This window comes from Macadamia integrifolia, chromosome 10 (assembly GCF_013358625.1).
Source record: "Macadamia integrifolia cultivar HAES 741 chromosome 10, SCU_Mint_v3, whole genome shotgun sequence".
In the NCBI taxonomy this organism is placed as follows: Eukaryota; Viridiplantae; Streptophyta; class Magnoliopsida; order Proteales; family Proteaceae; genus Macadamia; species Macadamia integrifolia.
In genome coordinates, this window is record NC_056566.1 from 31,616,792 (window position 1) to 31,641,595 (window position 24,804).

Sequence of the window (24,804 nt, forward strand, 5' to 3'; positions counted from 1 at the left end):
ACTGAAATATTTCGTTTGTAAACGACTTTTTTTTTTTCATGGAAGTAGAACTCGGTATCTATCTAGTCTTGGATTGTACTAGGGCGATATACTAATCTGTAAGACCAAGGAGAATGTTTTCGGGTTGGATGTTCCAAACTAAGGATTTGTTGTTTGAAACAATAAGAATATTTATCTCTGCAATGACCTAGATTGGATCATCTTTATCTGATATTAATTCAGGGGAAAAAGAAATCTATTTGATCGTGTAGCCATTACACCCAAGCACAAGAGCTTACAAAATTATTGCCCCACCAAGTGTGAATGAAAAAATCTCATACATATTGACGCCACCCAAGCACAAGAGCTCACAAAATTATTGCCCCACCCAGTGTGAATGAAAAAATCTCATACATATTAATGCTGCATACACTCTCATTGGTTTGTGCTGACGCAAAGATTATGCAACCATTTAGCTATCCCTTGCCCTTATTTCACACCTAAATAAGGAAGTTGTGGGGTCAACCCTCTTGTATGCATATATGAGTAATTGGTAGGTGTGTGTAGAAATAAATGGCCATTGACTTTATTAGCGCCTAATAAGTTTGTCATTACCACCGGGGCTCAATGGGATACTTAGATTTAAAATGAAGGATTTTATTTTGTCACTTTTGTGCCACTGAAAAGTAAATGCACTCGGTAGGGTGGTCCATCTGGTTTTATAGTTGGTTGTTAATGCTTAATGCTTCGATGGAGTGGACCCAAATTCTCTTTGTTATATTCTCATCTAGAAAACCTGGAGGCACGAGCCGCACGACAAGTGCTAGTGGTCTAGTTTGACAACAGTCAAAGTCAAAAAGTCCAACCTGACGGAGACTTTTCAATCAATTCCCACCTCGCGTCACGACAATTTAACATGATTTTCTACTACCCCTTGGGTCCACAAGTTTTGGGTTTTACCTTGTTTGCAGTGAGTGATAATGTGTAGTGAGTATTAGAGGGCCGAGAGCATATGAGTATGTATTTTAAGGGTTTTTAACCACTTGATACAGTGGATGCAAAATGATTTTCACACCAAGTCTTGTGACTTGTGAGAGAGATTTTTATGTGCTGGGCTTCGTTTGGTTAGGTTCATTTAGAGAGGAATTTACAAATTGCATATAATCGATGGTGGACCAAATAAAAAAACCCAAATAGAAATAGGCAAGGTCAAATTGAATGCAAAATGATTTTGATTTTGATTAATTCTTATCAGATTCAGTTTTGATTTAACCGTTTCAAAACATAAACCACATTGAAACAAGATCAATTGGCATCTTTAAGGAAAAAAAATCATCTCCAATATCAATTATCTTTCAATCACTCTTCCAGCAGTTAGGAGGAGTTCGACACACATCCTCAAATGTTGATAGGTGCCCAAATTGTTGAAAAGGTGTCAAAAATCCACCCCAAACCACTCTGTGAGGGAAAACTACTCTCCCTCGAAGCCTCCACCCCTATGAAATACATCAATCCCTCTCTTGTGGGAGAAGAGGGTTACACTCGCCTAGCCAGGAATGCTAAGCTCCTGGTCAGTGAACTACTTCAGTTTCAGTACTTAATTGTCCTAACGATATTTAACAAGGGTTGAGGGGTAAAATTGTCAAAATGGAAACGGACAAAAAGTGAGTTGGACTCCTCTTCTGCTTTGCCTCCAACTCTTTTATCTCCCTATATAACATTAATATAAGAGATCAGACCGCACTTTTGGTCTCTTTTTAACAGATGAAACCCATAAAAACACTCAAAAGGATACATAAAAGAGTTGAACTAATTGACGCAGTCATCTCGATTTCTTCAGACTTCTCCTCTTTTCTTCTTTCTCTCTCCAGATTTCTCTTTGTTTTTAACTTTCCAGATTATTTGATCAGTGAAGTTTCCTTTCTTTTAGGGTTTCCATATAGGTAAGAAAGGTGAGAAACTCTAGTCAGTAGCACGAATTGAATGGCATCTGTCTGAACTCTGAACAAGGTATACTCTTTCCCCTTTTCCATGACAGTAGTCCGTTCTGAGTTCTCTTTGTTCTTTTCTGTTCCTTATCTTTTGTAATGTTTCAATTTTAGCTTACTTTTGGTTGTATGGATATGTTATAATAGCATGATCATTAGGGTTTATCAACTGTAAATTTTGTCTTGAATATCATTATGGTCTGTTTCTTGATAGCTGACTTGTAATGATTCCTACAGACTTGCTTTTATACAGATGATTATGCTTAGAGGATACCATCAAGTTCTACTTGCTGGGCTAATGATTAGAAGAAGGGTCGTAGTTGGGAAGTTGATGGTTTACATGGTATTTAGGTGGAATTCTTATGATTCTTTTTTGTGCTGTAGATGAAAGTTAGGATGCTGGCTTTGCTGTTTTTGTCTATCATAAGCCGTGTCAGGACGACTTTATGAATGTATAGCTTGGGTGGGATGGGGAGTTCATGAACTTCCTTAGTTTTTCCTATGGTTCATGGTGTTTCTCTGTTTGACTTACTGTGTTTCAGAGTCATAAATAGGTTGAAGGTACCTGGTCTAATGCGTTTTTAACCTCACCTTCCATTGTTTTTCTTAATTTAATTGTGTTGGCAACTCTTGCAATCTAATGCCATGGAAGGAAGCTTTGATGCACAAACAGTATATGGCATTCATGGTGTTTTGGCAAGTGGTATTTTTTTAAGTATCTATAAACCATGAAGAATCTGCTATTTCAGGCCATGTCATAAAGGTCAATAGTGGCTGCTTTCCCTCTCATGGGGAGAACGTTTGGGGTTGGATTTGGATATTAAGGGAATACATTCAGCTCTCTTTGGTTTTATAGTGCTTTTAATTTTATTTTATTTTTGGTCAAGTATCCTTCAAATATTCTTTTCAGAAGTCCAAAAATTCAGATTGTAATTTCAAAAGGAAGTTATGAGGCTGTTATTGTTAATCATCTAAATTATCAAAACTTATAAATCCCAAAAGAGCTGTATTAAGAAAAAAGAAATGAAGGACTTTTTTAATCATTCTTTCCTCCACCATAACACATGTAAGGAAAGTTCCACTTTTGCCTGCTCTTTTCTTTGCCCACCCCCTATTTTGGTCAGACTTATACGCAGATTTGGTGAAGGGCTATGTGACCTCCATTACTTGTTTTAACAGACAATTATGGGGCAGATGTTAAAACTTGGCATATCCTTCCTTTCACTGTATTGGTGCATTCGACTGGCATTCTCTTTTTCTGAGAGAAGCGTGGACATTGTCGGGTATGCTGAACATGTTGTTCTTTTGACGCCCTGATTTTCCTATTCCTGCAGGACGAGTGAGCAAAAGTGCTCTTTCTTGAGAAATAATGACATTGACCCTTTGAAACAGGATGCTGCATCTTGGCTGGCTGGTCTGTTGACCAATCTGTTTATTGTATCTTTGGTCCCTCCAATAAATTTTGTACCTATAGAAGTTTTGTTACTAATTTGCGGACATTTGTAGTGTGACTAGAGATTCCTAATAATAGTGTAGCTAGATCTACTAGTTGATCCACTGGTAGATTCTATATGGATATCAACTTAGGTATTGGTTGGATGGTTTTGAGTTAGTTAACTAGAGCCGACTAGGTGATTACTAGTGCCAAGTACTCAGTCAACTATGCCTACTATTTTATATATGCTTTTAATCTGATTACAAGATGTCTAGGTTCTCTGTGTACTATGTTTGTTATTTTCTTTGCCCTTTGTATTTGTATTTGGTTGAACCATATTATATATGATTTTAATTTGAAGTATAATTTCCCTGCTATTTGTATTATATCAGTTTATATTTTATGGCCTTCTGTTTGCCACTTTCTTTTTATTCAAGAACATTTTACTGTTATTGGAAGTGTTAGATTCCAACCTAAAAGCTTGAATTGTCAAGTGGAGGGCTTGTCTAGTATATGAAGACATCCAAGGTCCCGGAATCGATGTGGGACTATTCCCAACACCCCCCATTACATGTAGCCAAATTGAGTGATGTTGGCTGATAGGGGAAGGCAAAGAATCCCTGAGATGTCTCAGAGATGTAGGAGAGGGCGAGGAATCACACTAAAGAAAGGGGGGGGGGAGATCGTACGCACCAACCCGTAGGGTCACTAACGCACAAACTCAATTCATTCCATCTTCAATCTGTCCAATTTAGTGGTTACAAGCATATAAATAGGAAAATAAAAAAAGACAAAAGGAAACCAACTCTAAGTCCTACATGAAACCCAACTCTAAATAGGAAACTAAAGCAACTAGGAACCTAAATTCAACCCAAATAAGTATACCCAATAAATAAATATCCTACTAGTCCAGAGACTCAAATATGGATCATGTTCATCTGAATCTGGGTACCCATACAGTGTTGGATCGGTCCACCGATGTGCACCTATATCATTGAGCTTACGTATGGACAAAATGCCGGGGTGGGACTATTCCCAGCACTCCCCCCTCATGTGTAGCCATATCGAGTGTACATGTGCAGGAAATGCCGTGGTGGAACTATTCTCAATACTTCCCTAGACGTTTAGTCAGAATCAGCGTAAACATGGAAAGATAATGCAAGAGGACAACCTAGAAGTTCGAACTATTAGTTGGAGGGCCCAACTAGTATATGCTAACAACCTAGCTCCAATGGAAGAGTTGGAAGATGATATAAACTAATAATTGAGTCATCTTTCCAACACAACTGGAATTGCTTCAATCCTGTTCCGAAAGATGGAGTGATTGCCATTTCAATACAGTCACTCGAGATGTGCCAAGTGTTCAATGAAATGCCTCAAAGAGGTGACACACATTCAGAGGTGTTTTGTTGCTATATGATGGAATGTGGGTCCTGCTTGATTGTGGGATCATATGGTGAGGTGTATGGCTAATGTGGAAGACTTGATGAGGTGGCATGCAATGATGTGATGCATATAATGATGATGTATGTATGTTGCATAACATGAGTATGCATGATGTGGGAAATGTTGATGGTGTGCAATGAGATGGTGACGTGTCATGCATAATGATGATGCTTAATGGCATGTGATGGTGCATGAAGTATGATGAGCATGGTAGATGTAGATGCATGGCATGATGTGAGGTGCATGAAGTGCATGGGTGTCTTGAAGCAATGAGGTGGGAATCCATGGGCTTGACTAGGTGGGGGCCAATGCTAGCCAAGCATCACCAGCCTACATGGCCGAGCACGAGCACAAGCACAATAGCAACCAGCCATGGGCTGGCTTTCCGCATGCCCAAGGCTGACCAACAAGGGGCCTGGCATGGCACGACATAGGTTGGCATGCTACGCACGGCAGCAGCACAACCCCACGCATAGTCGTGGCCACTGTAGCAGCACACAGGGGTGCATGTCAGAGGCCACTCACCCGCGCATGGTTGCAGGGCTTATTGCTTAAAATGCCCAATTATTGGAACACTGACTAGATGCTCGAGTAATGCATGAATGAGATTTTAAAATAAAGGGCTCTCTGTAAGTTGAGCCTTGAGACTCCATATGACACATTTCAATAATTCGGCCAACATCCGATCTGGATCAACAAGCAGGATCTTGATCTGTTGATCAAATCAAAAGGCCCTAGTGCAAGTCTGTCGTGATCCACATGCCCACAACGTAATTGGTTACACGTACCAAAGCCTCGTGCACTGCATCACACAAGATCAAGTCTTGTTCTAGTATGATTCCATTTAGCCCTCATCCGTAGGTTACACGTCTCGTTTATTGTACTTGAAGCATTAGGTTTCGATCCAAGGGCCGAAAGGCCTCGTGCCATTTGGAGCTAATCCTAGAGTCAGCATTCAAGTCAACTTAGTGATTCCGTTTCAATTTTACACACACACATAGAGACTGTACACTGTGCTACCTTTCTCTTCGTTCTTGTTGCACACGCTCTATCGAGTTGTGTTGAAGCCAATCTTATGTCCTAGAAGGCATCCGCCATATAAGATTCCTATCTAGTGGTCGTTGTGAGACCCGTTGAACACCCCTCCTACGGTGTAACATAGGAGCACCACACACCCGTATTAGATGCTTTTTTATAGGCTATTGTGCACCTTGCCTTTATTGGACACCTCGTTAGGCCGATTGAGATCCAACGGGTGAAATGTCAGCGATATTTTGGAACCCTTGTTCGAAGCAAAATGGCTGCCGACTAATATAGGACTGGGTTTGACAAGCCAAACCAGACCAAAAACTGCAGGAACTTATAAACCAAAGAACAAACAAAACCAGCCCCAAATTTATACCAGAAATCAGACGTTAAATAACAGTCCAGAATTACTATCGATCTCAGTGAACAGTAACACAGAGAACAAACAGTACAGCAGCAGTTCTTAGAATTAACCGGGGATTGAATAAGACTACTAACAGATTCAAGTTAACAGAATACACGATCTGCAGTCCAGGAATCAGCAGCAATACTAACAGAAATATCGGTTTCAGAAAATAGAAGCTATAGGCCACTAGAAGATGAAAATATGGAGATTTTGATTATTTCAATAATGACTGCATAGAAATAGCTCAAACTTGGATCGATCCTCAATGGGATATAGAGGAACAATCGACCAAATTTTTAAAGTAACCGATAACTGAAACTAACTCCAACAGTAAAGGCCGATGGACTATGTTTCAGGAATACTGCAGAATTTCTGGGCAGAAACTTAAAAGAGTAAATACCTGATTTGTCGTGGCAGTAATAGCTTGAACATAGACTGTAAAGAAGAGAAGAATACATACAAAGAATCTTCCTGGACTTCACACCGCAAGGAGTCAATTGAATCACAACACCAAGTCTTTCTACCTTGATCAGACACAAGGAACAGCCTCAACAGAGACCAGCGGTAGCAGCAACATATTTTTTCATTCAATAAAAATCGTCGGCCTTAGGTATGATGCCCTTCTTTATTTATAATGATGTGAGGGGTGTTTACAAAATAGAAACTCAAAAGCTTCTAAATATTGACTTACTAAACTACTAACATGTAGTTACTAAAATTGGAAATTGTAAACTAATGAAATTAGAAACTAACTTAAAACAGGAATTAGAAACTAATTAGAGGACTGAAATTAGAAACTAAATAATAATCTAATAACCACATCAATCCCCAACTAAAAAGGAAACTAACTAGTAATCCGGTACTCAATCTTAGAGCCCCTCTTTTAGACCCATAAAAGTGGTCCAATATGCTCCAAACCACATGGACTGAAGGCCCAACACATATACAACCCAACCCTAGGCTTATTCCTAATAAAACAAGCCTAGTTTGGTAATTAATCTGCATCACCAACCTGTTCTGTTCTGCTCAGTCACTTTGCCAACTGTCACTATAACCCTCGTAAATTACCAAAATTTCCCCTAGAATTTCCAACGGGTATAACTTTGTCTGTAGAACTCCAAATGGAGTGATTCAAATGGTGGTGTGCTCACAAGGAAGAAGAGAATGTGGGGAAGCCTTTGTGGGAGAGAAAGGGAAAAAAAAGGGCGGGCTATAATGCTGAATCTTTGACAATGAGATGGATGGTGACCACAATGGCCATTGGAGCACATTGAAGGTGGTTTATGGGCCCCATTGAAGCTACCAGTGGTGTGTTTGCCCAAGGGGAAATGACCCAAGCTCTTCAAACCTTGGTTCTTGTGTAAACGAGATTATTGATATGGGGAGTGTGTTCAAATTGATCCATAGACATCCGGAGGAGCAATCAACAAAGGGATTATGCCAGGGAGTTAACCACTACTAACAAGTCCCTATTTTACTTGTAAATGATTGTAAGCAAGATGCTTGATAAAATAATTGTCTGAAATTGTGGGATTTGCTAGGTTTAAAGTATTGGTTTGTATCGTTGTTTTGGCACGGATCCATGTAGCCGACCCCATTAAGCTGGAAGGCTGAGTTTGTTGTTGTTATCGTATCAGTATCGGTATCTTTGAAGGGTTTACTAGATGAAAGGTTTAAAGTATCGATCCATATCATATTGTATCAGCCATATCGTATTGGTATCGATAAGATATGCGATATTGCTACTTTAAACTTGGGATTATATTGTTATTGTATGCAATTACATGTGCTTGTAATTAGGGCATTGTTATAATCCATTTTGTCATTGTAGTTGGGGATGTTTAGTGGGGATTGGACATAGGGGTGTTGTGAACATCCCTATAGTAGTGATTGTGGAAATTGGGGGTTTGTTGCCCTTGCCTTCTACAGAGCATTGGTTGAAGCAAGGGAGGGTGCTCCTGAGCTGTCGTAGCGGCTAGCATTCATTTTCGGGGTTGTAACCCTTGCTTTTGTACTACAAGAGTTGCATCTCCTGGATCGTTACAATGGTCAAACTTGTGTGGTGTATTGGTATAATATGAAACCCTGATCTCCCGTGGAATAGGCACACTACTGAACCACATATATTATGTCCTGTGGATGCCTGTGTACTATTATGGATATAGAAGAGCCATGGATGCTTGCAATGTGAGTGTGCACTATCTGGTAGACGTGGCCACTTGGTGGTTGTGAGGTGGATGTGCATACCATTGTGTATGTGTGGCGTGAGTAAAGACAAAGCTGGGAGCGCCATTGTTAGTAAAAGTGACATACTTCTAGTGCCAACAGTGAAGTGATCAACAGAGCTAGTGTGCTAGTGTTGGGACTGAGTGCCATATAAATTGGGGATACCAAGTGCCAAGAACCATGTTGAGAGAATTTTGGAAGAAATTTCAGAGACCTTGATTCAACACCCCCCCTCCCCCCTAGCGTGTCATCCTGGGAATATCGCTTTACAATTTTGTGGCTCATGAGAGAATTGCCTCAAGCCTGGTGATGTAAGGTTTGGTAGGAACTACCCAACTCTTGTTAGGTTCTTGCAAGTTCAAATCTGAAATCAGATTTCTAACAAAAGTTCAAATCTGGCTGAATAGTAGGAGGCCTGCGATTGTCTTTAGGAGGCTTTGATGGAGCTCAAATTTTGATCGAATGCTCCTCTTTGTAGTGCTAAACAAACCCTTAAAATATGGGACAATGCCGATGGCTGAATTGAGAGGTATCTTGTCGACATGGATTGGAAAACTTTTGACCATTCTTCAGAAACTAGATCACCCTCAAAATTGGAGTGAAGATCCCTCATGGGATGCCTAACTATCCTTCAAAATATGAGCCTCAACTGATGACTTGGTTGGGAAGTTATGCTTTAAAATGAAGAATGAAACTTTATGGATTTATGTAGTTGAATGGTCTTCAAACTGATGTTTTGATGGAGCTTCTGAACTTCAACAAGTTTGTTTTGATCACTCGAACACTCTATCACAGAAAACAAATAATAAGGAAAATAAAGAAAAGAAAGAGAATCGATGGAGGGTTGAGAAGGGTGGAGGAAGAATTAGGGAATGAGCATCTCACCCCTCAAGTTTTGGGCATCTCACCCTCTCAACAACAGCTATCTCAGCCATGAGTGAACACTCAAATTCATGAACTTCAATCTTTTTTTTTTTTTTTTTTCATTATGATCAATGGGCTTTTAATATCCTTACAAAACTTGGACAAAGAAAAACAAAATAGGAAACTAACGGACTGAAATAAGACTTCCTAATTTGTGTCTAACTTGATAACCAAGCTTAACCAAATTAGAAACCAACAACTGAACTTAAAAAGGAAGCTAGCCTAAGTTGCAAAATAGGAAACTAACTTGAGAATCTAAAATAAGAAACTTAATCCTATGCTAGCTGGCCAATTCGATGGCTGTTGGAGATCTTCTCTTGGAGCTGAATAAGGGACAGCTGTATAGCTTCTAAAAGATCCTTTTGAAGACCAAAACTTGCTGAGAAAAATACTGTTCATGTGTTACAATAACACAAGTTATGGAATCTGCTGGACAGGCTGGATCAATGGCTGCTTGGGCTCTTCTAGAAGACCAATTAGGGAAAGTAAAATTTGCACTAATCAAGGGGTTGCTATGCTGGTTCGATGGCTGCAAGAGTGGACCAGACATAGGTGCAAAATTGAGGCCAACAAGGCTGGCTCGATGGGACTAAACCAGGTCCAGACTTGGAACAGAACTGAACCAGGATTTGGTTAGTTCGAGTCGCCTTCTGACAGCCCTATCTACATTACCTGGCTAATTTAACTAAACTATATCAAGCTGAGATTCGGTGTAGTTAACTGTATCTGAGTCTACTGAGTGATATACATTTACAATTTACAATTTTATAGTCTAAATGCAATAAGCATAAAGACCATGCTTTGTTGGTGTTGAGTATAGCAATCCTTTTTTCTCCTTAGATAATATTTTTCCGCAGAAATGTTTGTGGGTTGTCTGGCTTGGGGCTAAAGAGAGGTCCCCCCCCCCCCCCCCGGGCGGGGAAAAAGGAATATACCAGAGTTTTTTTTTTTGGGGGGGGGGGGCTTTGGGGTTCTAAAGTGAGATCACTTTATGATCAATTGATTTCTGTCACTTTTTTAAGAAAAATAGGACTTATCTAACTACTGTTTAAAATGACTCCAGTACAATCTGTATGTGAAATTGATGTTCGAAAGGCACCAGATCCTGACGGCTTAGGAAAAGCTATGGGAATCAGGATTCATTTGTATCATCCGTTGGGAAAATCATTGTTATTTACGGGTTACTATCTTTTTAATTCTCATTTTTCATTGCCGTGGATGAAAGCTGCAAAAGCTTATGATAGCATGCTTAGCCAATCGTCTGGAACAAAAGATGATCAAGCAGCGCATTGGTGGGAAATACAGGTTGATTGTCTTGTTATGGTTTTCTTATTTTGACATTGCATTATTGAGATGTTACTGTCATAGAATTACTATGTTCCTGAGGAAATACCTCTTGGTGTGGTGGTGGCTGCCAGTTGCAGTAGAGCACTGCCCCAACTCCTGGGGAGAGGTCACATGTTTGCCACCACCCATCGGATGTGTGACATCATGTAATTCCTCCCTTTTCCCCCTCCCTTCCCCCTGGATGCTCCCTTTGGCTGCCATCCTAGTTTATATATATACTCGTCTTTTACTGACTTATTGTACCCTGCTACAATATATTCCCACCCACCTCCCTCCCCTCAGCCAATTGTCACTTGCCAGTGTAGTCCTTGCTTAGGCGATTGTAGTGACCCCTATCTCTTGATTGATCCGATCAAACCCTTGTCTTTTCCCAGTCAAGTAAGTACCCTTTACAGCTATTTAAGTAGTCACCAGTACCGCACTAGCTCTTACAGCCAGAAATGATATAAAGATGTGCGTTGGTTGCCTGTTTGGTTGATACATGCCTAGACTAAAAGTTTCATGTTCCATATTAAGAATGATATGATTGGATTAAAAGAGGAATTCATCTGTTCCAACCTCAACAACTGGAACTGCCTAAAGAGTTGTTGCTTTCTCCATAAAAGGCCAGCAGTTACAAAATTTAAAGCTGCTCTTTTAGATAATGAGCGAGTGGATATTCGACTCCTCTTAGCTGTACATAAGGAGGCCTTTTTAGTCTGGCTTTACTCCGTTGTGGAGTCGGCATTAGCACATCAATGGACCCAAGTATTGTTAGAGGGAGTGATGTAGCTACACGATAGCAGATGTAGGGATTTGGAAATAACTTGTAATTGTGCAATAATTTTATTTTGGACCTAGTAATCCTTCACCCACTGGCAAGGGAGCCGATGGGTTCAAATGGTGTCAATAGGGTATAAGGTAACAATGATTATCGACTATTCGTTTTTTTTTTTTTTTTTTTGGGGGGGGGTGGTTGGGTGGGGGTGTGCGGGGGTTTGGTTGGGGGAAAATATTTATGGTCATTGATGGCTCTACGACTCCTTGACCACGCGGTTCCTTATTTTAGGAAGTAGATGTGTAGGTTTATTCATTTTCTTCTTCTGAAGTATTTCCGTACTAGACTTCAGTTTCTATCTTTAGGTAGGTAGCAGACTAGGAGTTTTTCTTATTTAAATAGCCATTGTGATTCCATCGTGGAAATAGATTTAGATTGGAATATTGAAAGAAATGATGCTCAACTCTCAGTTGTGCAGTTGTGGGCGCCATATCTGTTCTTCCCTCGTTCTTCCTGGTTCCTCATCAACAGGTTAATTCTTTTTATAATCCCATCTATTCCATTGTAATCTTCTACTTTCTTTACGATCTCTTTATTTTCTGCTATTGTTTTTTATTCTTTGCAATTTGCATTATCGATTGGTTGAAGAAAACTTGCCGAAACATACTGATTGCTAGCCTATCTGACCTGGTATTCCATAGGTTAGAATACACCTCCATAGGGTGATTCCAGCCCTCATCCTCTGTTGTGAGATTTTCCATGAACTTCAGGTCTGGTTCCCAAACTTCCGCGAGGTCCTGTTCGAAGAATATTTATCTGATATGTAGATTGCTGATTCTTGTGGTGGTTGATTGGATTCATGAGGGCTGAGGGTTAGGAACTTAACCCTAACATCTCAGTTGGGATGGTTTCATATTGAGTGTGTTATCAAACATTGTTTCAAGAATCGGGAATAGGATCGATGAATTGGTCATTTTGGATCGGAATCGGCCATGACCTACCTGATTCTGGCCGATCCAATTCGCCCGATTCACACCCAAAAACCATAGAATCACTGTGTTTTGAATTTGAGGGCTGATTCTAGTGTTCTTGGGACGGATTCCTGCCGATTTGGATCAGAATCTGAATTGGCAAGGGCCGATTCCATTCCCAGTTCCATCTTCTAAAACCTTGTTAAACAAAGTTGGGTTACCGCTGGACTATTCAGATCGAGAGGTAGGGGATGACCTATCCTTGGTATTTATATATAAGGACAGTTTCTTTAAATGTTTGTTAAAACCCCCGTTATATGAAGTTATCTTATATTTCATCCCACTGCTGAGATTTGATACCTCAGAAGGCCCTTCTATTAGATTTTGTTTCTGTTTTACGGACAACTATATACAACGACTAGCACGCTAAAACAAGGATTTCATCACCTTTTACCTCCCTTTTAGCTGGATTATTTCCGATGTAATCATAAAAGCCTACTTTTTTGGGGAATTTTAGAACTCTAGTTTTCTCCTTCTCTTTTAAGTTTAATTACTCTTTAAGTCTAGATTCTGTTTTGTCTCTATCAAAAGGGTACTGCACTGTTCTAAATATTTTTGGAACGGTCATTACTCATTCAATTTGATTATTTTTTACTTGTGGGCCCATAGCAATCTAATCGTAGGGTTTTGGAACCTGGGATTCTATCAGGGAGATATAGTTATCTGCTGGTTTTTGTCATAGGATGGGTTCCTTGGCTACTTGCATCTTATAAAGAGGGCTAGGGCTCTTTTGCTTACTTGTAGGAACTTTTCTTTCTCTTGAAGGACAAGGTTGACTAATTCAATTGTAGCTTTTGCATAGTGCTCTTTCTCGCCCAGTTGGTGGTGGTGTTGTACTATATTTTTTGAATTGTTGTCAGTTGTCATGGCATCTATGCAATCCAAGACGTTGGAGGGGGCATGGATCAACAAGATGTACTTTTTTTTTTTTTGAAACTATTATTTGTTGCAGTTTTCTCCATTCTTATAAAATTTGTTAACCTACCCAAAAAAGGGCTGATAGATTTTCCAAAACTCTTATTGCATTTAAGGAAATTAATTTCTGGATTTTAGACTAATGCAATTAGCTTTTGCATTTAGGAAATTCCTGTAAATTACTTTCCTTTGGACACAAATGCAGTTGTACTGTTTTAAAATGTTACTTCTTTGAGTGCTAGTTTCTAACAACAAAAAGAATTTCTAATTACTTTTTTTTTTTTTGGCTGTAAAACCAGACACAGAATTTCTGATTACTACAATGGATCAGCAAGCTCATGGACAGCCCCCCGTCATGGGAGTAGTTGGTAGTGGAGCTCAAATGTCATATGGTGCAAATCAATATCAACCTAACCAAATGCTTGGGGCCTCTGGATCAATTGTTCCAAATGTACAGTCTCCCACTCAGCCAGCAGGTTTCACGGCCTCCCCTGCTCAGCTTGCACAACACCAACTTGCATATCAGCATATCCACCACCAGCAGCAACAGCAATTACAGCAACAACTCCAGTCTTTTTGGACTGGTCAGTACCAAGAAATTGAACAGACAACTGACTTCAAGAACCATAGCCTACCACTGGCAAGGATCAAGAAGATCATGAAGGCTGATGAGGATGTACGAATGATATCTGCAGAGGCACCTGTCATATTTGCCAGGGCCTGTGAGATGTTCATCTTGGAGTTGACACTGCGTTCATGGAATCATACGGAGGAGAACAAGCGGCGGACACTCCAGAAGAATGACATTGCAGCAGCGATCACAAGGACTGACATCTTCGACTTTCTGGTTGATATTGTGCCAAGAGAGGATCTGAAAGATGAGGTACTTGCGTCAATGCCCCGAGGGGGGACACTGCCTGTTGGATGTCCAACAGACCCTCTTCCATATTACTATATGGCACCTCAACATTCACCCCAGATTGGAACTCCAGGGATGATCATGGGTAAACCTATGGTGGATCAGGCAATGTATTCTCAACAGCCTCGTCCTCACATGTCTCAGCAGATGTGGCCTCAACCACCACAGCAGCAACAACCACCCTTGGATTCTTGAGTGGGAGGACGGTAAAACACCTTTCAAGTGGATTTCTATAATCTGTTAGTGATTAGTTTTGGAGAATAGTGCGAGTAACCAACTATATTTTCATTTGCTTTGGCTTGGGGGGGTACATATGCGACTCGGATGGCTAATACAAGCTCATATGAAAGAGTTTGGCATTTGGCTTTTTGTCCAATGGCTTTACCTTGTGCTATGTTTAGATAATTAATTCCCTTCTGTATTTCGGTATGACTTTTAGGTTCCTTGTGGCAGAAACCTGTTCTTGTGAATCATCTATATTTAGGGAATAACAGGTTTTCTTATGGAAATGGAAATTGATAATTAGAAGCATTTATATTTAGGGAATAACAGGTTTACTGTCTACTATTTCTTACCATGTCTCCATCTATTATTATTTCATAAATGGATAAAGATTCCCCATAACAGTTCGTATCAATTGATTAGAAGTGACACTTGTCTTGCCTGCACCTCGTACTGTATTGGCAATACTATCTTGTCATTTGCTCCCTTATTCTGTTGAACACATCTTTTTTATTTGGTGCATCTTTTTGTCACCAAAATGGTGAAATGAGACGTTATGACCTTTCAGGAACATTAGTTTGGTCTTGTGGAGGCAGCTTTGGCTTGAATAGCTCGCGTTTAGGGGAAGAGATTGTGAGATTGAAACCTATCATATGCATGTGTGAGTGGGAGATGTATAGGAGTTGGTCACTGGCCAGCAGCACTTAGTTTAGGGGAAGAGATTGTGAGATTGAAACCTATCATATGCATGTGTGAGTGGTAGATGTATAGGAGTTGGTCACTGGCCAGCAGCACTTAGTAAGATAAAAAATAAATAAATAAAATTGAGACCTTTTGATTGTTCCTTGTCTTGTTCTAAAAGTTATTTAAAGATGAAAAATGATTTTCAAAATAGTTTAAAAGTGATTTGTTATTATGTCGCTATTAAATGTTACTCATTTTCCAAACAGGCATGTGAAATGATAAACTTTAATCTCATTAAAAAAAAAAAAAAAAAACTATGTGCTATACTTGAAGGGTGAAGAAATAGGTAACAATTTCACCCAAAAAAAATTGTTTTCCACCAATATTGATTATAACAAGATATTTCCTTTTTAAAATTAACAATTGAGGCATGGAATTGCTTCTGCACTATTTCACTCTTATCTTCTTCTTGAGTGAACGACAATTTGCATACGATCATATTTACTCACACCACCTATTGGGTAATTATCATTGAAGTTTTCATTTAATTTTGATATGATTTTACTTCTTTTCCCTTTATTTCTGTTGCAATCATAGTTGGAAAATCAATTTTTTTTTTTTTTTTTTTTTTTTTATCTAACTTATCATTTTCAAACCTTGATTGGTCGGCCATTTCATAATGAAATAATATATTAATATATATTTAGTTAGAAATAAAAAAATTTATAAAAATTCAACCAAATTATTACAGAAGGGCAAAGTGCACAAAAGACTTTTGTCTCGATCGTTGTTAATCTTATCTATAGGGAGTCTATGATCGATTCTTTCCTTTCTTGGATCATTGGCCATCCGCGGGAAGTTTCGCGTTATACCGATATTTTAGCCAAATCATAAATTAAGTTGTAGTGTTCATTGTATTGATCTTCTTTTGAAAAGGGAGTGTACGCTACCATTTTTCAGCTTAATACTAGGACAAGTTTCTTTTTTTTCTTTTTTCTTTTCTTTGCCTTCTTTATTTTTTTTTTTTTTTTTTTTTTTTAAATCTTCCCTCCAGTGAGTATGGATTGAGAGGGATTGAGGCTATGGTTGCTTCATCAAGGAGAAAAAAAAAGAGACTAATATTGAAGACAACGAACAAAAAATTCCTAAAATTTTATTTAATTATAGACCAAACTTATGATCTTTGAGTACGTGACTCAATTAAAAAAAAAAAAAAAAAAAACCTGAATCTGGTTAATTTCACATTACTTGGGCAAAAATACCAAGTCAATAAGATCTCAAACAAACTTGGACATGGTCTGATCATTTCTTAAACTTGGGTTAGTCATCATGATTCATAACTAAATTTCATGTGTTTTTTCACTCACCTTGGGTGATTTGCCCAAGTCAAAACCTGGTTTTCCAATAATTCACAACCAGATATAATAGAATGGATGGCAACTTATGTATCCACATGGTTAAATAAATGCATGAAAACTGAGCAGGTTTCCCCCTTGCTCTCTTAGTATATTCCGCAGTGTGATTTGCTTGTTTTTAGGGGCATTGTATGGTTATGGCTACCCTCAGTCTCTCTTCCCAGGCTGTGAATTTATGTTTTCTCATTTTTATTCTCCAGCTGAGTATACATCTTTTCCCAAAGGAGAAATTGTGTATACAACATAGATCTCTTACATTTAAAGACATGGATTAAAATATGATGGCATACAAAACTTTGATAAAAAAGAGAATCCAAACTCAGCTGTCATTACTCTCTGAAGTTCATCCCTAGTGTGACCCAGGATGACAGAATCAGTTCATCAACATCGTCAGCTGGCAGGGCATACGTCCTCCAAACTGCAAGAAAGCAAAAATTAGGTAGAGCAAACTTTCATTTCAATCATGAAATTGTCCTGGAATAAGGTGACAACCTCTTCCCTAAACACTCAATGATGTCTGTGGTAAGAGTTCCTCTTTTCTGCTTCTCAAAGGCAACCGATGCAGCTTTCCTCAACAGTGCGGATGCAGCAATAGACCCAAGAACCATTGGATTTGGTGTACTTAACAGAATCAAAATCCGAAAACCACCAGAGTGAGATTCATAAAAGATAATACTCAACTACGTAAGTTCAAGCATTTATGTGATTAAGTAACCAATAAACCTGTCACTTGAATCTTCTTTCGGAGCTGCAATCTGTTGGCGTGCCCAAGATGAAAATACAGCAACACTGGTGTCAAGAGGGGTAAATTTTTAGACAAGAAAACCATTTTGAAATAATCAGTTTGCAACTCTTAGCAGCAGAGTTTTTTGACACCAATGCAGCCATTTCAGAAAAAATATTTCTAAAATTCTTGAGTCCTTTTGCTGCAGCTGCCATCGTTAAGATGCTCCCAAGCATCAGGATCAGCGAACATAAGTGATTGGCAGAGTAATAACAAATAAGAATCATGGATATTAAGGGTCAACATGCCAGGATTCAAATACGGGAATAAATTTCAAGGAACAGCTAGAATCCTGGTAAAGTGCTATGATTTTTTCCCTAAAGAACGCTCACAGTGATTATCTGCAGCTTGAAGACAAAACACAAAGTCACCATGCTCAAGGATTCTCAATTCACAAAAGACCTAGCAATCGACTCAAGGAAAAATTGGCTTTTGATTCCAATAAATCTAGACATGCAAGAAATAAATAAAATAGAACCACCATGGAATATACAAGGAAGGGGACTCGTGAGGAGCGATAAAGATAATGGAAAACTTACAACCCAACCCATTAGGAGTTTTCTACCCAAAAAAAGAACCATTAGGAGTCTACAACATTACAGTGAAACAAGACACACCACAATATGAATTGAAATGCCTCAAAATAATTTTAGTTAACAAATACTATTTCACAAGTTCAGTCATATCCAGGGTAAAATTTAAAAAAAGAAGAGAAAACCAAAAAAAAAATAGAAATTAGGAGAAATATCAAATCATTTAATAATTCGTGGTTTTCATTTTTTTTTTTTTTTTCCCCAGAAGAATCACATACTTAATTAACAAGAAAAAACAGGTCCTGAAGTGCAAGCAGCATGTAAGTCAGAGAAATAAATGGAATACAAACTAGATATTGGTTAAAAGCACTCTCTATAGTAACGAACCTTCCGGAAAGGATATCACCCTGACCACCACACCGCCGAGGGGATCCAAATGTGCTCACCATATTGACTGTATAAACCATTGATAGAGCTTCAGTAAATCTAAAGATTACCATATTTCATAGAACAAAAGCTAAACATTAAGAAATATATGTCCAGTAGAAGTAAATTAAGGCAATCAGCTGCATTGATAAAAATTACAAACTAAATGGAATGCCGGTCTTAAGGTATGGAACTACAGTTTAACTGATTTTAGCTGTCCCTATTGAGGAACCTTCTTTGGCTTAGTAAGAAAATTCTGCTCATGGTGATCTAACACTTAAAAAACATCCTATCACACAGGTTTTTTTTGATACCCAAGGTGTCCAAATCTTTGACTCGACTAGTCCCTGGGGTCACTGTGATACCGCTTACACAGGACCGGTTCAGTCCGAGACGGAAACTCTCGTGCAGTGGCCCCAAGAAGTTAGGTGCAGCAGCGAAGGTTTGATCACGGGACCTCACTTCCTGAGGCGGAGTACCGTGTCCCTTCCAAGCCAACTGCGCTAACCCCTTGGGGTTATCCTATCACACATAGAACATCTCCTTAGCCTACATATAAAACAATCATCCCAAAGTACTAAATCTTCTTAATCCATTGCCACAAACAGAAAATCAAAGCATCCAATCTGTGAACCTGTTTTTACCTTACTTTATTTTATTTTTCTTATTTTTTTAAGCCAATCTGACATTCAGCTAAATTGCTTCCCATATCTTCGAGACAGCCTCAGATGCTTTTCATGTTTACCAAATCAACGCAATTGAGGAGAGTTAGCTTTACAAGGATGCTTTAAATGGTGAGTCTCATCTCTTCAGGTAATGCCACTACACATGTTCCTCAAAGTTTCCCATAACTACCATAATGCCCTTTTGCATCATCAACTTAGTCTATTTTATTATGGAGTCGTACTTTTCCGTCAAATTTGCACAAATGCTTCATACCTGAAGATTGAAAACCAATGCAGAGAATGTTGAACATCCTTAAAAAGAAAATGATTTACTCCCTTGTTTTTGTACCTGTCTCACCGTCACTGATGAGATCAGACTTTCCTTTCCTTAGAATAGTTGTGCCGCCAATCCTGACAAAGCAGAGCAATGATCTAAGAAGGCTAAGGGAGCACAATTAACAAAATGGAATACCATTCACATTCATCACACAAATTCAAAACTATGTACAGCATTTGTATAACTCAGCATAGAATGAATGGAGCAAAGCTACCAGCTTGACTGGCAACAATTAGATGGTTTACACACGCACATGAATACAAATATAAAGATCTAGTAATCTAGGCCGTTGACAGTCAAAATCTAGGCATAAAAAACACATTAACTGTTCATGGCCTCCAAACATTAATGATCAATGAGCAACCAGTCCAGTCAGACATTTTGAATTGTTTGAACAGTTCAGAAGTAGTAATAGCAGATGATAAAGATGACAGAGAAACAGGAGAGAGGACAAACCTACAGAGTTACCCCTTGATTTCCTAAACATCAGATATTAAAATAGAGAGACCGTGGCACAACTTATTTCACTAATCCCATATCAACATATGACAATGTCTCCAAGCACAGAAGACATGCGCACATAAAGGAGAGAAAATTTAGGAAAGCATTTAAGCATCTGCTGTAATATATATGTAAGATCACAAGGAGACAAGATCCACCACATGATGATGCAAGCCAGGTTAATCACCAATATTGATGGGGACATCAAGACGTACATCCGAAGGAAGAAGAAGACCCAACCTTCTTTGTGGTTGGAGGATTAGAAAGAGGAAGAAGAAGAAAAAAAGAAAAAGAAAAGGAAGGCTCGATCCAGCCTTCCCAGTGCTGGATCGAGTCTTCTCCTTCCTTTCTTTGCCAAGATTGTGGCCCCCACCAAATCTGATATGTTAGTAGTTTTATTTCCTAGGATTTTGTTTATTTGAGTCTTTAAGTCAATTAGGAAACTAAGTAAATATCCTATTGATTTCTTTTTAGAAAGTTTCTTTGTTTATGAAATAGCATTCCTAGAATATTCTTTTCTTTTTAGTAATTAGTCTCTTATTTATGTAAGGCCATTGGCCATGGTTCCAAATTAATGAATGAATGAAGATTATTGAAGGAAAAACAGCCCCCCAATCCCCCCTACGAATTCTCTCTCGCTGCCCTCTCCCTCTTCTCATCTCTCACTCTCGGTCTCTCTATGTTTCTCGCCTCCTCTCTCTCTCACGGCTCTCTCTCTCTCTCTCATTCTCCGTCTCCCTTTCTCATCCTTCATCCCTCTCTTTTTTGTTTTCTGTCTTTCCTGTTGCTATTGCCTTATTGCAGAAATTGTTCACCATCATTAGAAATTATCTCTATCGAGAAAACCCCAACTGGGTTGCTGCTGGAACTTCTCCAACAATCGGGACTGCTGTTCTTCATCAAGTAGGTTGGACTGCAACTCTTCATTTTGGAGGACTTCGACTTCTTCTTTTCTCCTCAGACCAGGACAGCAACAAGGTAAATAATTAAACTAAACTCCTCCCACCTCCATTTATCCCTGTTATATGTTGCAACCCATTAACATTGAAACCAGCCGTTGCCCTTTTGATTATGCCTATTTTTACCCATTGTTTTAAGACGTTTTGTCACTGTTATATCTCCAAAATCCTTGCTGATTTTCTATTTTAGTTGGCTGCTAGAGGACATTGATTGTTTGCATATCTTATTTGGTGTCTGGATTGATTTGTGCTGAACCTAACATTCGTATGATGTTTGTTCCCTTCCCCATGTCCCCACTTAAAACTTAAGTAAGAGTTTATGTGTTTTTCCGCCTAGATTATTATTGTTTTTTGCTACTTTGTTTATTATCTCATTCTATTTTGCATGCTTAATCTTGTTTGCTGAGTTTCTTTTTGTCCTACCTACCCAAGTCCCTTGAGTTAACCCTACCTAGTTAGCTAATCTTGAAGGAAACCTAGTCACCTAGGAACCCCCTACATCAAATACTCAACTGCAGCTCATTCAGAAGCCAAACTATCTCATCAGATCTGTTGACATGTGCTAGTATTGTTATATTAGGGACTGAGTAAGTCACCTGAGTATTTCAGTAGAAGTATAGTTTTAATTTGTAAGGATAACATATTGTGTTATCCCATTCTTTCTTATTAATTTACTCTATGATGCATTTCCTTTCTAACCCCTTCCCCCACCCCCACCCCCCAAAAAAAAAAAATTAAATAAATAAATAAAAGAGAAAAGAGGGAGGGGAAAGGAAACAAGAAAAGAAGTATCAGGTGATACATCTAATTTGATGGGATGTCCAATATATAGGTAAGCAAGTCAGTCTACAAGCAGGTTAGTACTCTAATACTAACATATAATTATTGCTGATGCAGAACATACAAATAGTTACCTTCTTGCCAAAGATAGTAGTTCCTCAGTAGCACCTTCATCACTAACTTCACAATTTAAAACTTTCTGAACAAGGCGCTTATACTCATTCACATTTGGAGTTAGGACAGCTAAGCGGTACCCACTGACCAGATCAATATTGTTAGTGACAAGAAAAAGTCCATCCTGTGAAGCACACATACCATCATAAAAGGAAGGTAAGACGCCCAGAAACAGATTAAGTAAACTGGTTCTCTGTCTTTTCTTCTTCTTCTTTTTATGGTTCTTTTAAATCTTACTTTCAAATGCTCCAATGTAAACTGGTGAATTAACATACCCCATCTACAACAACGGGGATTTCTGATTGACGTGCATGCCTCATTATCTCACTAACACAATCCTGTAAAAGTTATACAAGTGTTATGGAAAATTTTAGATGTAACATATAAATAGTGGAAGTAAAAATACAAATAGGAATACAGAGTTGAAACAAAAACAAGAATCTTTTGCTAAAACAAAGAGTTTAGAAATGAAAGAGAAGATCAAGAGAAGGAAAAACAAGAACTGGAACCAATGGAAAAACTTAATCCCTTCCAGACTCCACTAAGCAGTAAGCACATGGATAACAGCTCCTAGTCATCTCTCAAAAGAAAATATACCACATAATTAGGACCACACCCATATCCAGAAACTAAATCTACTTTATAAAAAGCAACAACAAACAAGAACATGAAGCCACAAAAGAAAATACCAGAAGAAAAGGGTCTCTTCCCAGGCCTGGACCCACAACAAGGCAATCAAATCTCTCCATCCACTTGGAAACCTCAGCCAGAACCTTAGCAGAGATATATCGTTTCTCTTCCTCCCTGAATATATTGTTTCATGAAAATAAGAACCTGAATAGAAATAACAAATCTGAATAATCAAAAGGGCAGTGGATTACAAGTGGCAAATCACCTTATATTGTAAGATTCTTCTAAAACAGGGTGCACAATTATCTCTGGGCTATAGCTTTTTATAACTGTAGCAGCATCTTTTGTACAGAAAACATGGGATAAATCTGCACCCTATGTGGCGTAAAATTTGCAAGTGAACAATGTTTAGAATATATAACATGCAAAACAATAGCCATACCCAAACTAGATAATGAAAACGATGGAAAAGCAAAAGAAGTGGACACTGACAATTTTTAATGCTGATATAGCTGCAAAATATGGAGCTCCTGTGTATTCACGGCACCCACCAATGATTGCTATCTTCCCTGATGAACAACATTTTAGTGATTACTGGATCCATGGAAATATTGTAATAATAAATATTAATAGACACATTCCCTGCAATAACTACAAACCTGCAATTACTATAAACTCTCACATATTGAAAAAAGGAAAAACGAGACAATTTAGCTCCAGTAAGACTATAAGCTAGTAACTGGCAACAATAAAAGACAGCAAAATAGGAAAAGAAGCTGACCTGCCTGGCCTTTGTGTCGATTTGGGTCAAGCTTTGGAGTAATTGTTCTTAATATATTCTCGGCATCAGCTTCTAAATGGGTTCCAGACCCAACCTTTGTCACTTGCATTCTCTCAGTGTGGATCTGATTTCTGTAACCTCCCAGGGACCTTATCAGGAACTGTTGTCTCCTAAGAATTGCCGAGGAAACCAACATACAATTTGGACTACCCAGCAACGAAAAAAAAAAAAACTCAACAGTGTTTAAAAATGTGCAAATTTTAAAAAGATACAATTTAACAGAGAATATGGTCCTGGATAGAATTGAAGCATTGTGAAAGAACTAAAATAAGGAGGAATCCCATAATCTAGTGAATCCAACAACCCACTTTACGAAATGAATAATCCAAAACAACCAACTTTAAATCCAGTTCCTTAACGGCCTAAGGAGATCGATGGGATTACTTAAACCTCAACCGAAATCATAAAAAGTTCCATTTTGAATACATAATCATCAAATAACCACAACTTCCAATAACAAATTCGAATTCAAACCCCCTCAAAGACCCTTTTCCATTTTATTTTTTATTTTCCCCAATCACTTTTGCAAGTTCAGCGCAGCGCAAGTAAACCGATTAATTAGATGAACAAAAATCGACAGTGAATCTCTTGAATTTCGACATTACCGATCAGTCAAGTAACTATATAAGCTTTTCTTTTAATTATTTATTTCATGATTTAAAATCTAACAATAACTGAAACGACATGACTGCAAATTCCAGAGAAGAGCAAGAACAGACAAAAGGAAATTCATACCTGGTGCCGGTGGTGATGGAGAAAGCGGGGAGGGCGTGGTATTGTTGACGCATTTCAGAAAAGAAAATAGACTGAGCCATGGCTCCAGCTTCAAGGTGTGTCTCTGTGTTACGCACTTGCATGAACCAAGTGGTGCACATGCATCAATTCCTTTATGAACATTTAGGGCCCGTTTGATAACATTTCAAGAAATGCGTTTCTATCGTTTCTGTTTTCAGAAACAGTAGAAACGGAGCAAAAAACGTTTGATAAAACTATTCCGTTTCATTTATCTTAGAAATATAAATATAAATTTTTACTTATTTATGATTCAAGAAATGACCTAGACGAAACAATTTCAACTTGTTTCGGCGTTTCTGGAAACGACTTGTGGCAATTCTTTCACTGGTTACCATCGACTTTTAAAAACATGACTTATCAAACACCTTCAATTCCGTTTCTATTTCTAAAAACAGAAATTTAAGTTTCTGCCGTTTCTTGAAACAGAAACGACAGAAACGTTATCAGACGGACCCTTAATAAAAAAAACAAAAAACAAATTTTTGTTTCTCTTCAATATATGCTTAAATTTTGAATAAATTTGGAGGTGATGTATGGTCTCCTTGATTAGGGTCACTTGTGATGTAATTCCAATATCTTTTAAGGGAAAGGGTTTCTTAAAAGACAATGTGGCCATTGACCAAGTGTTGGGATGCATACGATGCTTCCAATCGTTGAAT

The 24,804-nt window shown here is 38.4% G+C and overlaps 2 protein-coding genes across 5 annotated transcripts; one reads left to right on the plus strand and one right to left on the minus strand.

The window, feature by feature from the left end:
• Positions 1-1,710: 1,710 nt before the first annotated feature.
• On the plus strand, positions 1,711-14,908 carry LOC122091681 (nuclear transcription factor Y subunit C-3-like). 2 transcript variants are annotated; one of them, XM_042661730.1, is made up of 2 exons: positions 1,711-1,989; positions 13,780-14,828. In XM_042661730.1, exon 2 carries the CDS (start codon positions 13,803-13,805, stop codon positions 14,592-14,594), a length of 792 nt encoding a protein of 263 aa, XP_042517664.1. In that variant the 5' UTR covers positions 1,711-1,989; positions 13,780-13,802; the 3' UTR covers positions 14,595-14,828. The 2 variants fall into 2 exon arrangements, with proteins under 2 accessions (XP_042517664.1, XP_042517663.1); XM_042661729.1 differs by lacking the exon at positions 1,711-1,989 and adding an exon at positions 11,909-12,065 and having other exon boundaries at positions 13,780-14,908.
• Positions 14,909-16,883: 1,975 nt separating this feature from the next.
• LOC122090506 (ATP-dependent (S)-NAD(P)H-hydrate dehydratase) lies at positions 16,884-24,217 on the minus strand. 3 transcript variants are annotated; one of them, XM_042660127.1, is made up of 12 exons: positions 24,086-24,217; positions 23,291-23,496; positions 23,002-23,078; positions 22,775-22,884; positions 22,569-22,683; positions 22,155-22,217; positions 21,840-22,003; positions 19,478-19,539; positions 18,425-18,491; positions 17,444-17,509; positions 17,213-17,341; positions 16,884-17,138 (listed from the first exon to the last, which is right to left on the minus strand). In XM_042660127.1, the coding sequence occupies exons 1-12, from the start codon at positions 24,205-24,207 to the stop codon at positions 17,111-17,113; spliced, it is 1,209 nt and encodes a 402-aa protein (XP_042516061.1). In that variant the 5' UTR covers positions 24,208-24,217; the 3' UTR covers positions 16,884-17,110. The 3 variants fall into 3 exon arrangements, with proteins under 3 accessions (XP_042516061.1, XP_042516063.1, XP_042516062.1); XM_042660129.1 differs by having other exon boundaries at positions 23,291-23,421; positions 24,086-24,211; XM_042660128.1 differs by having other exon boundaries at positions 23,291-23,460; positions 24,086-24,186.
• Positions 24,218-24,804: the final 587 nt, after the last annotated feature.